This window comes from Ischnura elegans, chromosome 1 (assembly GCF_921293095.1).
Source record: "Ischnura elegans chromosome 1, ioIscEleg1.1, whole genome shotgun sequence".
NCBI lineage: Eukaryota > Metazoa > Arthropoda > Insecta > Odonata > Coenagrionidae > Ischnura > Ischnura elegans.
This window is the reverse complement of record NC_060246.1, coordinates 55,587,112-55,600,901: the sequence shown is the minus strand read 5'-3', so window position 1 is coordinate 55,600,901 and position 13,790 is coordinate 55,587,112. Positions and strand designations below refer to the sequence as shown.

Genomic DNA, 13,790 nt, shown 5'->3' with positions numbered 1-13,790 from the left:
TACAAGTATCGAACAATAATCCATAATCAATATAATGAGGTTACTGTTTTATCAAAAAGAGACTTAAAAGCATCTGGAATAAGTGAGCAAGTGAAACAATAAATGAAAACTGAACACCAATTAAATGTCTTGAGGCAACTGCTCACGGTAAGTTAACATTTACACAAGACTCGTTGTTACAAAGTTCATGGGACTGAAAAACCGGAGGTATGTAATAACAAAGTTCGTATGAACGTTTCTTTTATGAATCGTTGAAAAAACATAGTTTCTCAAAATGTCTTGTCTCTTCGATCTCCCATAGTGAAGAGTCGCACTGCAAAACAGCTACAGAGTCAAGCGTATAATGAACGCGATTAAATTACATGCAAATATATATAAACAATCACATATGTTAGATTTTCTCAATAGAAAAATCTCAAAAGAAGTATGACACAATCGTGTGTAGATATGTTCCCGAATACAGTAAGTCCTCGATATACGAACAAGATGGGTTCCGAGATCTCACTCATAAGTTGATAAACCTATGCTAGGTATCGAGAAGTACAGTTATCCTGCAGAATGCAAAACTGCATCACAATTTGGCATTAACTTGTGATTGTGACGAACTGATCTAGCTGCGCATGCGACGTAGCGAAGCCAAAAAAAAAAAAATTGATGTATGCAAGATGGAGGAATGGGCAAAATGCAGAACAGTTGCTGACTTTACACCGGACTAAATGATACTTAGTTCAGATTATGCCCAAAATGCAAGTTCCTCTATGCCACACCATGTCGCATCGGCCAACTTGAAAAGCGCCAAATTTGAAATTTTGGGCATGCTCGAATTTATCTAATGCTTGAACCACTGAAAGTTCGTAAATTGAATGTGCCTAGGAAGAGAATGAGTGTTTACCAGCGGTAATGAGTGGGTCACCCTGATTCCACAGGAATGATGCCTATTATATGATGTTACGTGTGCACTGAAGTATCTCCTACTTAAGAAAGAACCATAATAACACTCTTTGGCACAGTACATGAGAACTTAAATGTAGTGCAATTACTATAATGTACCGTAGTGTCTATCCACCGAAATGCCGTTGCTTATTTGTCGAACTTCGTAATAAAGTTCATTTTGTAACAGCTGGAAACGGAACTGAGGTTTGTAATATCGAAAATTTCGTAATAATGTTTTCTTTACCATAGATTGGATAGGCCTTTTCGTCAGGACCAAAGATTTTCTTCACAATAACAAGAACTTTGTAATAAGGTTGTTCTTACTAACACGTTGCGTACAGATGGCGAGAATTCTCGTCATTTTTTTCCCGAACATTCCGGACGGATGACGAAGATTCTCGTCATTTAGGTGCATCAACCGAAACTATTTTAAAGCGTATCGAGAATTCTCGCCATGCATACGCAACGTGTTACCGTGAGTCTACTATATACAGTGGAACCTCGATAAAGCGAGTACGGGCTATAGCGACACCCCCGCTATTACGAGAGATAGCCGATGCACCGTCGATTGACCCTATAATAAGCGTGTTAAAAAATTCGTTTTTACGAGACCCTTTCGGTGTTGGCTCTCGCCATAGCGAGGGTTTCACCGCCGGAAGACTTTCATGAAGACTCCTTAACCTCTGTAATTGCTAGCGATCTGTTAGAAATGAAGTTAATGGAGTGCTCAGTCTCAAATTTATGTGGTAAACTGTCGTTCGATAAATATAATGATGACAAAACAATGCTTTGCATGATTTTTATTCAGTGCGGCGCTTATAAATTGTTTGAATAGTTGGTCGTTATTTGAGTAAGGAAATTTAGTGATGCAAAAAAACATCGCCTTTCGTCTGGATTTATGCTTACGTTTATCGGATAGATGTTTATCTGTCGCCGCACCACTCCTGTTCCTGTATATCTGTTCGCAACAGGTATATTGGCTATTATTCGCTCCACCTCCGATAAAGCGACAATTCGCTATAGCGAGTGTTTATTAGTGCACCGTGGGGTGTCGTTATATCGAGGTTTCACTGTATAACAGTTATGGATAAAGAAAACTGACCTGAAAACCTTTCATTGGCCTGTTAGAGCCACTTTAGTCTAACCCTTCATAAGTTTCAAAGCTGGCAAAGGGAGACAATAACTGTTTTCAAGGCTGAAGAATTATTTTGAAGGAAAGAGGACAGATAGGGACAAGGACATGAATACTGAAGCCACAATAATAAGGTAAGATGAGCTGGTGAAGAGTGCTGATAAAGAGGGTTTCAAAGAAAACTTTTGAAGTTCTATGAGACACACATTCAAAGTTATGGCCCATAGAAAGAATAAACATGCACTTAAACACAAAACATACCTGAAAAAAAAGTATTCTTAAAAGAAAGTTTTCACTTTTTAAAACTATGGTAACCTAACTTTTCCAATACCTTACTTGACATACTACTAGGAAAGTAGGCATATAATCAAAATTACCATTATTGTTGTTGTTATTGTTAACAACTCCGTTTGTATTTAGAGGTTTTTCTCTCTGATAAATAGCATCAAATTCATCTAAAAGCTCATTTCCACCATGGGAAGGAGCACCAGCCCCATTACTTGCAGGGGAGGCCAGGGGAGACGGTGTGGTACCAGAGTAATACTCTGATGTGTCAGCAACTCCACTAGGAGACCAGGGATTCTGATGAGACTTAGGTTGTGATGGTGTGGGGGTACCTCCAAGGGATCTGGGTGCTGGGTCAGCCGGTTTCCATGGATCAACTGATAAAGAGATCAAATGGACAGCACTAAATCAGTGAAGAATCAATTAGCATCAGCATATTTGAACATGTTCACACTGGAAAGGCAACAATTGATTTTAAGTAAAACATACATGATCACGGATATACAGATGTACAAACGTGCTTCAGAAATTAGACACAAACAATAAATTGTTAGAAATGAAGGTCGGTTCACAGAAAAAAAATAGCTCAAAACATAGGCGAATTCGCATAATCAGAATAGGCAATCACTTTTGAACTGGTGTGAAATGCTTTGAGGGTAAAGTCATAATCATTAACTCAAGCACAATTATTCCATTTTGTAAATTCAACAGGGTGCCCAGCCAATCAAAGCAGACAAATTCATGGATAATTCCAGGTTTTCCAGGGAAATTTTACAAAATTCCACATTAACCTGAGGTGATTACTCTGCTGGATAAGAATTTTAAAATACCCAAAATTACTGCAATACTTTGTAAAATAAATAATATTGTACTCATTAGTATTAGTTTACGTTCCTACTATAAAGACTTACACTTAGTAATAGAAATGCTACACTTAATTTATGGATGTCTCATTTGGCACCCCAAGAAATTTCTCATAATTTAAAGAAAATGGGCGTTGAACTGGCAACATTTTATGAGAAATGAATTTGAAATAAAATATTTGGAACTTCCAGGATGAAGCAAAAATTCATGAATAATTCCAGGGACTAGAAATCCATGTATACCATATTTATCTGATATAGTCCCCACTCTTTTCCTAAAATTCCCATGGTAGAAGTTAAGGGAAGACTATATCCAAATTCATTTTAAAATTTATTTCCCCAAATCTGCCTCAAAATTAAACTATATTCAGAAGGGAATTAGTATGGGAAGTATCTTAAATATTCAGATGAATACAATAATTCCACATAATACCGCCTACCAGACACCCTGTTCAAGCCATTAATCATAGAGGAGGATATCACAGTTTGAAAAATAATATGGATATTAATCACGAAATGGAGGAAAAAAACTGGTAAAGGCATCAAGGCAGCTTAAAAAAAACCGAGCTAAATTTTAATGAGTGAGGAGCAGTTTGCAGTCAGTTCCAGAAGAGTGATAGATGGTTTGCAGTACATGTTACTTTTTTTTTACGAATGCCATGGAGCTGTGATTCTTAGTTAAAGTTTAGCTATTGATCAATGTTATGCTCATTAAAATAAACTGGCCTTAATTTTTACACCCATTTGCCAAAGAGCCAAAAATTTGATTGAATAAAAAAGTTAATGACAATTTATGACAATAATTCCAGTACCTGGAGGAGTAGGAGTATCCACTGGTGCCCAAGGATCCACAATTGAAGTCGAGGCTGAACCAGTTGCAGGGCTACTACTCCAAGGATCATTCTGCTAAGTAGAAGCACAAAATTCTCAAGTTAAGATCCGCAAGTCTCATCACACCAAAATATGAAATGGAAAATTTGATACTTTGTTAAAATAAGGGAATGGCATCTGATATTTCACAATGAAGTAACTCTATCCAGTCAATACTAGAGAGACTACTCCCAGGTGATATTCCAGCATTTCACTACTAAACATAAAATGGAACTATGGTCTGACCATAATGATCGATCATTTAAGATATTTAAATAAATAAAAGATCGTTGCACTTTTCCACAAGAATTTTTAATGCGTACAACGTGTTTCCGCTCACTGAGCCATCATCTGGTACAAGACACTTCAAAACATTTGAAAACCCCTTTTATACCCTTGAGGGTATGGGGGGAACCCACGTTGGAAGGAGGACTATAGTAATAACTGTAAAATGGCAACACGTGGGGAAGAACCATTGAAAAATGGGGGGTTGAGAAGAGTGAAATAAGGGGGGGTTAGGGTAAAAAGAGAGGCCGCGTGTCTTTAGAAAGGCAGAGGAGTCCCTTTGGGTTAGTTGAGAAGGAGTGAAAGTTAGTGGGGGTGCAAGGGAGGAAATTGCCAGCAAAAGATAATGGTCAAACACAATATGCAGAGAGGATGGGCGGATGGGAAACACCCCATGGATGTTGAGGTCAGTTAGGCGTGGGTGAAGAAAGAATTTCACCATTCGTTTTCGGGAAGGGTATCTTAAGGAGAGGAGAGTGGGTAAAAAACACTTGTTCATTCATGAGCATATTCATATCACTCTGTACCATTTTGAGTTGCTCTAAATCATCAAGTCTTGTGCCCTTACTTTCGAAATGTAGAATTTAGGGTTGAAAATGACAACAATGCAAAGTCTGTAGTAGGTGTTTGGCGAGAAGTGATGTTTCATCCCCATTTTTCCAGCACATTCTATGTTCTTTCATTCTGGTAATGAAACTTCTGCCTGTTTGACCGATGTAACACATGTTGCATGATTCACAATTAACTTTGTAAATGCTAGATTGATGAATGGAATCTATTTTGTCTTCGTTACGACACAAAACTTTACCGAGAGTGTAGGGGTTAAAGAAAGAAACATCGAATTTATTTTTGGGGAATTTGCGAGCAAGTCTATTTGAACGATCCCCCACAAACAATAGCCGGCACCATCTTTTAGATTTCTCTGTGATGAGGGGAAGGGAGCAAAGCTGTGAAATGGCTCGCATTTTCAACTTTCTCTGAAGCATTTTGGTAATAATGTTTACACTATAGCCATTTGAAACTGCAATTGATTTAATATTGGAAAGTTCACAGTTGAAATTCACAACATTTAACGGTAGATTAACCAATCTATGCAACATGGAATGAAATAAGGAATTTCTGTGGATGGCATGAGTCACTTGGAATGATTGTATCGCTATAGCAGGGTTTTCTATATACATCAAATTCATGTTTGTCACCAACTACGGATATGGAGAGATCAAGAAAGTTTAACTGCTTATTGGATTCTATTTCCACTGTAAAAGTAATATTAGGATGTTGGGTATTTAAAAGATTCAGAAAGTTATCTAACTGTCTAACACTTCCGGTCCAGCAGCAGATGATGTCGTCAACATAACGGTACCAGTAGAAGATGTTGGATGAAAGTGGATGCCCGGAATCAAATAATTGGCCTTCTAAATTGTCCATAAATATTTCAGCTAACACAGGTGAAAGGGGGGAACCCATGGCAAGGCCGTCTGTTTATTGATAAAAATTCTTATTATACAGAAAAAAAAATTCTTGTGGAAAAGTGCTACGATCTTTTATTCATTTAAATGTCTAACTTCCACCAATTGAAGCCTGAATCTGTTGAGATCATTTAGGAATTAAAGCCTACACCCAATGGGGTAGTGCTAATTTTTAAAGCCTATCAGGAGAGACAAAACATTATGTAACCAATGAATTATATAGCCTAGAGTGACAAGGGTAGCATCTAAGCCATTTCCAATACAAACGATAATCTATTGCACTTTAGGTATTTCATTTATTTAAAAAATACCAGTGAATAGAATGTGAAAAGTAACTTTTTTACCCCTTGTGATTTTAGCTTCATGGCCTAAAAAGATCTTGTTTCAGCATCATTTGAAAAAAAATTACAGAATATACCATTTTGGACAAATTCAATGAGATGGAGAATGTTCATTAAAATAGTTTAACTGTCATTTTCTAATAACTTATCTCAACGTGCCATAAAAAATTATATTCCCAGTTAATATAATTTAAATACTGCATATGTCACAAGATATTTCATTGATTAAAAGGTATCCATGACACAGTTTTATTGCCAGTTAGGGTCATCATCAACTGGATTGTAATGCTAAAATATAATAGTATTATTTTAATTCTATTGCCGATTAAAGCTAAATTTGTTGTCCTGATCGGCTGTTATATTGTGACACAATGAAACTGCAAACAAAATTATATCCACCATAATAAATTATTCCCAATGAAACAAAGTCAACACAGAAAAACAAATAGAGTTCCGACACAAAATGTAAAGTTATCTAACATTATGCTACTGAAACTGCTGAATTTCAATGAGTGGTATGTCCTCTTAACAGTATAGCTACTCCTCTCCACTTTAACAAAATTTTCCCAAATTTGCAAATCCAGATAATTTCTCTAGAAATAATAGTAGAAAAACTCCTCTTACAATCCACTTCATGTAATATACTTGATTGAGCATATGATGATGTTAGGTAAGTATGAACATTACTAGTTTAGAGCGTTAAAATTCACTCAATGCTGACAAAAACCATATATAATGTAGAATTAGAAGTTATTGTAGTACAGTGGAAGCCCCTTATAACGACAGCTGTTGGGAACAGAGAAATCTGTCGCTATAGTGAGTTGTCGTTGTTACCGAATGCAATTACATCGTCACAAAAAAATCACTCATCAGGCGTCACCACGGCTGTTTCTGCCGAGAGGCGAAAATTGCAGCATGATAGCCGTTTTAATTCATTATTTTGAATATTTAATTCACTAATGATCATATTCACTTGCAATCTATGATCAAATCATATGTAATTATGCAGGATGCTATATGCCGAGGCATTAAGAAGTCGATTTTAAAAGTCCCAGCATCAGACTCACTCGTACTGAACTGTGCATTATGAGCTGTTATTATCCTTATTTCTTGGATGCTCCAAATATACATGTCATAACTACCAGTTATGGCTATGCATCAGACTAATAAATGCTAAAACTTCGGAATCTGTTCAAAAATTCATACCTTCTATCTTTCCGAGTAGTAATGAAAATGATGGGTGGCTGCTGCAATTGGGTGACGAAAGGAGCGTGATAAAATTTCAGGGTTCCACATGAGCATTACAATTCTATCTTTTTCAGGTTAACGGCGGAATAAAGGTGGAAGTAATCTTCTTATGCTTCAAGTCTGCCGGTATGAGTGGTTTACTATCGTGTTTCAAAACTGCCGACTCAAATGCTATCGGAATCATGAAACCGAATAACACCAGCATTACGGCATCTAAAAGCATATCAGTCATATAAATTATCTTCGGCGGAAAGGGTGAAAAACTGTTTCAAATAAATAGAAGGACAAATGATAAATAAAGTCCACTCTTTGTCTGTCTGTTAGAGCAATGTTTATGTTTCGTAGAGATTCACGCAATCAGACGCGATATCAGCGGACGTAGAGACCTCTAGCGGCAGTAGCGCACACTTTTTGATAGGAATGCTGACTGGAACTGACTTGGATACCTGCGGCAGGATGAACACGATTTTAGTCACTGGCATTCATGCAAAATAACACGTTTATACAATTTATTGGGCGTCTAAATCAATCATCTCGGATTTTGTCATTATATTTTAATCTCGGAAACAATAAAAATAGCATCTGATAGGACATTAAAAACATTTGTCATTTGCATCCACAAAACTTCATGTACTGAAGTACACAGTACAACGTATAAAAGCGATAATAAAATAAATATTCTTCTCCAACTACTTGTTGGAAGACTTAAATAAAACATGAAAATAAAATAAATAAACCGCGGCAGCTTTGAAAAATGACTAGGTTACTTCCGTAGATAAATGGTCAATAAGGTTCCTCTAATGACTCTAAAAACAACTGCCTTGATAAACATAAAAATATTCTAGAACATCATTGCCTTCTAACACAGAAAAATTTTCAATCGCAGATTCATTTGCTGACAAAAAATGAATCAAGTTTTGTCTGCTTCAGACTCCTGGTCGCACTTGCTTTGAGCAGAAATCTTTCTACTTCACTTAGTTTATTAAAATCGTCCGGTGAAGCATCACTAGCCCGGTAAACGTCAGTTATTATTTTAATGGCATGTCGCACCTCATCCACTGAAGGCATAGACACCATTTCATCCTCAGATTCGGAACTACTTTCAGCAATGACATCGTCCTCCGCAGCCGCAATCAACTCCTCCTCCGTTAACATTTGACGAACAGGCGCACATTCATCAACGGCTACGTACTCATCAAAGTCACAAGAGCCAAAATGTTCCTGAATTTCTACCCAACCATCAGGTTCATCATTTTCCCTTTGTGTTTCCTCCATAATCTCTATGGCCTCGTCGTTCTGCTCTCGAATAAATCCAGCATGCCGGAAACATGCTGATATGTGCGCTGGAGGTATTTTTTCCCAGCTTATTGATATTGCCCGCATGGCATCCAAAACATTCCACTTCAATTCTTTTAAATTTCGTCCAGGTACTCGAGCGACCAAGTAATTCACCAGTAAACTTCGGAAATTGTGTTTGAAAAGCTTAATTACTCCCTGGTCTAGTGGTTGAAGAACGCTCGTAGTGTTAGGCGGCAATAACACAATTTTGACGTTTCTTAGTTCTATTGGTGGATGGGCTGGGCAATTGTCAATGAATAATAGTACTTTTTTATTCCTTCCACCAATCCTGGCATCAAACGCTCGTAACCACTGTGTGAAGATAGCAGCCGTCATCCAAGCATTTTTATTTGCTTCGTAAGTGCAAGGGAGAGTTTTAACTCCCTTAAAACATCGGGGATGGGCGGATTTCCCCACCACGAACGGTTTTAGCTTATCTGAACCATCCATATTGGTGCATAAAAGGACAGTTACTCGGTCTTTACTTTTCTTCCCTCCTTTGCAGGGGTCCGTTCGAGTGGCGAGAGTTTTGTCCGAGAGAAGGTTAAAATATACGCCCGTCTCATCCGCGTTGTAAATATCGCAGGGGCTGTAATTATCCAAATAGTCTTTAAGGACCGGAGCCCAGCCTTCCACAGCATTAACGTCGACACTTGATGATTCACCGGATAGTTTGTGAAGGGATATCCCCTTCCTATTCTTAAATCGTGCAAACCATCCATCCGAGCACTTAAAATTGTCTTCACCAAGTCTCTCACACAAATACTCAGCTTTAGCCTTCATCATTGGGCCGGTGATAGGAATCCCCGCAGCTCTTTGCTGGCAAAACCACGAAAAAAGAGCAGTTTCTAGCTGCGGATGCTCTCCGGGCCGCAGGTGTTTTTGGGTGCTTGGACGCCCTTCCTGAAGCACTGCCGCACGAATTTGTTCTTTTTTCTTTAAAATAGTGAACAATGTCGATGTATTAATTCCAAATCGCCTCGCTATTTCACTCTTTGAACACTCTCCACTTTCACAATCTGCAATAATTCTCATTTTGGTTTTTAAATCCAAGGACTTGCGTTTACCAGCCATGGTGCTAGCAGACGGGCGGAATAATTTTTAACCTCACTGCGGAGGCGCGGGAGGGAGATGACAAAAGAGCAATGAAATGTGTACTCGAGAAATTTATTAAGGAAAGAAGAATAGGAGAATACGGAACAAGTCGACGTTGGCGGAAAAAATGCCGTTTCAAAAGCATTGAATTCCAGAGATGTGGCACGTGGTCAAAAAGTCAACCTGTCGTAATTACGAATGGCGCTAGAGAGGAATCGAGTCATTATCGCTAATACGAATTTATTTTACATTTAAATCATAGGGTTTAAAATGGTTCCTTGGGTAGCTGTCGCTAATTCGAGCTTGTCGCTATATCCCGTACTCGTTATAAGGGGCTTCCACTGTACTTATGATGTTATGAACTGGAAATGAATACATGAGCACTACTACAACAACATTAAGAATAAAACACTGGTGCAAGGAAATCGACCCAAACCCACAAAAATAATTATTAATCAAAAAGCAAAGACAGACGTTAGTAAGTTAGTCGCGTTAAAATTACCTATAATCCACAGGAAAATTTTTCAACTATAGCCACTGCCTGGTACATGTTACATAAATGCAGAGTGAAAGCAGTATTAAGGTGGTAGATGTATACAAAGTTCCTTGCTTCCAGAATTAAGTACCCATTGCAATTAAAATTTGAGGGAATTTTCCCATACTATCAATGAATCAATAAAAACTTGACAATGCTGATAAGATCACCGCATGTAAAAATAGCCATCACATTAGTTTGGTGCTGTCCCTCTTGTACCTCATCTTACTTCACTCAAATAGCAAATTGGTTTACTTTTCAGCAGTCAAATGCTCTTTTGTAATGGTCAGAGTAAAACAAAAATTATTGATACACTTGGGAGTATTGAAATACTATGTAATTTATCTAGCTTCTTCTATCAATGGTTTATTTTAACAAGTACAACTACCCAAAGTTAGCATTCGACTTAAACACCAATAGCTACTTCAAGAAACATTTGGCAAGCAAAATGTTTCCAATAAACTTATGCCAAGCTTTGGAAGACAGGTGCTAAGCATGGTCACATTTATGTACGCATCTCTGAAAAATTAGCTATGATTTTATCCTTTCTAAGAATATTTTCAATATATACCAGCATCTGAGGTAGAATTTTTCCATTATGATAGCACCCGAAGTGCTGTTATGTAATTAAAATATGTAGTTCCTAAGTGAGTTTCATAATTTTTAAATAGTTTCATGTCACTACCAAGAAAATAATTTACGGAAAAAGCTGTAAATAGTATGAAAACCATTTTAGCAGTCAATCAGTCAGAGCATAGGTACATTGTACATCACATTTTGAAGCAAAATGCCCACCACTAGAACACAATTAATGAGGTAAATGCACATTTTATTTTCGCGTTGGATGCATATGGCCATTCACTCCAAAAGTGACATGTATTTCTGCAATATGATTAAGAAATCCAAGGCAGAAACTTAATTTAATATGAGCTGATTTTTAAACAATAATAATAACGGGGGGAGGGGGGGGGGGGCAGATTAGATGTACTTTTGACTAGAGATGACAAAATCGCTTCCAATTTAAAATACACTCTACACGCAAAAGAGCCAACATCAAAGGGAGAAAATGTAATGATAACATAAGAGATATAAATAAAATAAGAGGACAGAGAGGCATGAAAATCTAACATTGATAAATAAAAATAAATTTTAAGAAAATAATAATAGACTTCTTAGACTAATTAGACCCTCTTACATTTGACCACATTTCACACCTTCATTTCGTGTTTCAAATGTGTAATTCTAATCACACTTCTCTCATACTAAGCCCTCACCTAAAGAACAAGCCTGCATAAATAGTATGTCCCTAAGATGTCTCTGTCATACTTGTGATTACAACCCTGGCCTTAATTTGCAACCACTGATGGTTAGACAATAAAAACTACAGTAAAACTTCGATTTTACATCAAGTCTCGTTTTTACGCAGTGACACTCAAGTCCGGCCGGAAAGCATAGGGAATTCCAATGGTGAAACTTCGATTTTACATCTTTTCTTGATTTTACGCAGTTTTTCGATTTTGCGCAGCATAACCTCAGCCCCAAAGAGGCCGCTAATTTTGATTTTACGCAGTTGTCTTTCGACTTGTTTTGAAAATGCCGACTGGAGCAATATGAAGTTAGGTTAATTATTCGTCTAAATGAGTTGCAAAAATGAATACAAGAACGGTTGAAATGACGTCGCGCTGTTGAGCGTGAAACTAAAAACATCGCGAATCTAATTATTGCTTCCCCCTACGCCTTCTCAGTAATATTTCAGGCTCCTTTACGAACGCGAATATCGCTCGCGTAGTTAAAATTTGCCGTAGAAGGATATCGAAACCTAAAATATACGGCTATCGCCGTGTATGCGACAGATGATCGCCGTAGATATTAACATTATCACCTTTTGTTTATTATTCGACTTATTGTTCGACGCTGTTTATAACATATTTATTGTAATTACAGTAGACGGTCAATAATTCGGAATTAAGAACTACGGAATATCTATCCCTAACGGAAGGTTTTCTAGAATTTTGCAAACGCTATGTTTTCCTTCGCCCCAGCGAAATATAACGGCGAAATGAGCCGTTAAAAATCCTCCCGTGCCACAATTTTGGCTTCCAAGGTGATCCAAAAAAGATAGTCGTACTTCTAGTATGAACGTAAGTCGATGGTGATTCAACACGATAGTAAAGGCAGTATACGGTGTCTCATTCCGCGGGCTAACCCCATATCTGCGGGACGAATGGAGGCGAGGGAAAGTTGATTGCGCGGCGCGCTTATTAGAGCTGATTCAACTTGTATCTCATTGTCAGTGGGTTTAAATGAAACATGGTTGGAACTTGAATAGCTGTTAGCTTAACTCCGCTAGGTGGCAAGCGTTTATTTTTAACGGAACGTTAATGCCCACGGAGAATAACTCGCGTCGTCAATCGTCATGCAATCATTGAAGTCCAAATTCAAGACGTGAGTGATAAGGCAGTCCCTTTAAACTCAGGAATGGCTTATTACCATTAAATCGAAATACAAAAAGTGTCCGGTGTTGTTATCAGATATGGGGAGGCAAAATATTACGTCAAGATGAGTCACACGGCTTGTGAGTCGAAGGTCCCGGCGCTGAATTCGCGGAAGAATGCCGACAGAGAAGCTATACCCGGTAGATTCTATCTACTAATGCTAAAATTTCACGGGAAAATGCTTTTTTAATGCGTAAAAATTACAAAGAAGGAAGATTGTTCCGGACTATTAACAATTTTTTTATTCATCACTGGCGGCATGACCGTTGTTGCGCGGTTATTTAAATAGCTCATTTAAAAAAAGTGATCTAAACACCGGAAACATCTGAATTTCCGAGTATCCTGGGTCCTATTTGCTCCGTATTATCTATGGATTTGCTATTTGGAAGGAGGTAATTGACAGCTGGGGTCATTAGCGCCATGAAGTAAGGGCTGGGGGGATAGGAACCCTATGTTGGCATTGGCCAGGTTATAATGATAGACCTTAAAGGGACGAGGGCTTAACGTCCCATCTGCTGGACAGAGTGGTGCACTGGAAGTGCCCTCCCCATTACTCTCAAGTAGGTATAGGGCCATCTCTGATAAGTTTCTGCAACTGCCAGGACTTGAACCCAGGCCCACAGGGTGTAAAGCCTTTGGATGTAATAATGTATTTGCGAAATTTTGCTCCCTGTTAATGGGGTTAATTTGGATGACTATCCTCAGATATCTCATTTCTTCAATCTCCAACCTTTGTTTGTCTCCAGGTGGTTAAACGGATTTCCTGAAAACTGCTTTTAATGAGAATATTTTAGAAAATTAGCTTCTCTGCGAGCATTTAGTATCACCATTCCGATATTTCTCCTGGGTAACAGAAGTAATCTTAGTTCCAGAAATGCTAGCAACTCTACCATGTTATTCA

General features: G+C 37.9%; 1 protein-coding gene across 11 annotated transcripts in view; it reads right to left on the bottom strand.

The window, feature by feature from the left end:
- The window catches only part of LOC124160807 (epsin-2), a 38,424-nt gene that overhangs the window by 2,951 nt on the left and 21,683 nt on the right, over positions 1–13,790 (bottom strand). For 9 of the 11 annotated variants that reach the window (XM_046536916.1, XM_046536881.1, XM_046536890.1 and 6 more), the window contains 2 exons: positions 4,026–4,119; positions 2,443–2,727 (listed from right to left, as the gene is read on the bottom strand). In XM_046536916.1, the coding sequence (XP_046392872.1) occupies positions 2,443–2,727; positions 4,026–4,119 (379 nt within the window). The remainder of the gene's footprint in view (positions 1–2,442; positions 2,728–4,025; positions 4,120–13,790) is intronic. The other 2 variants (XM_046536923.1, XM_046536944.1) reach the window with 1 other exon arrangement.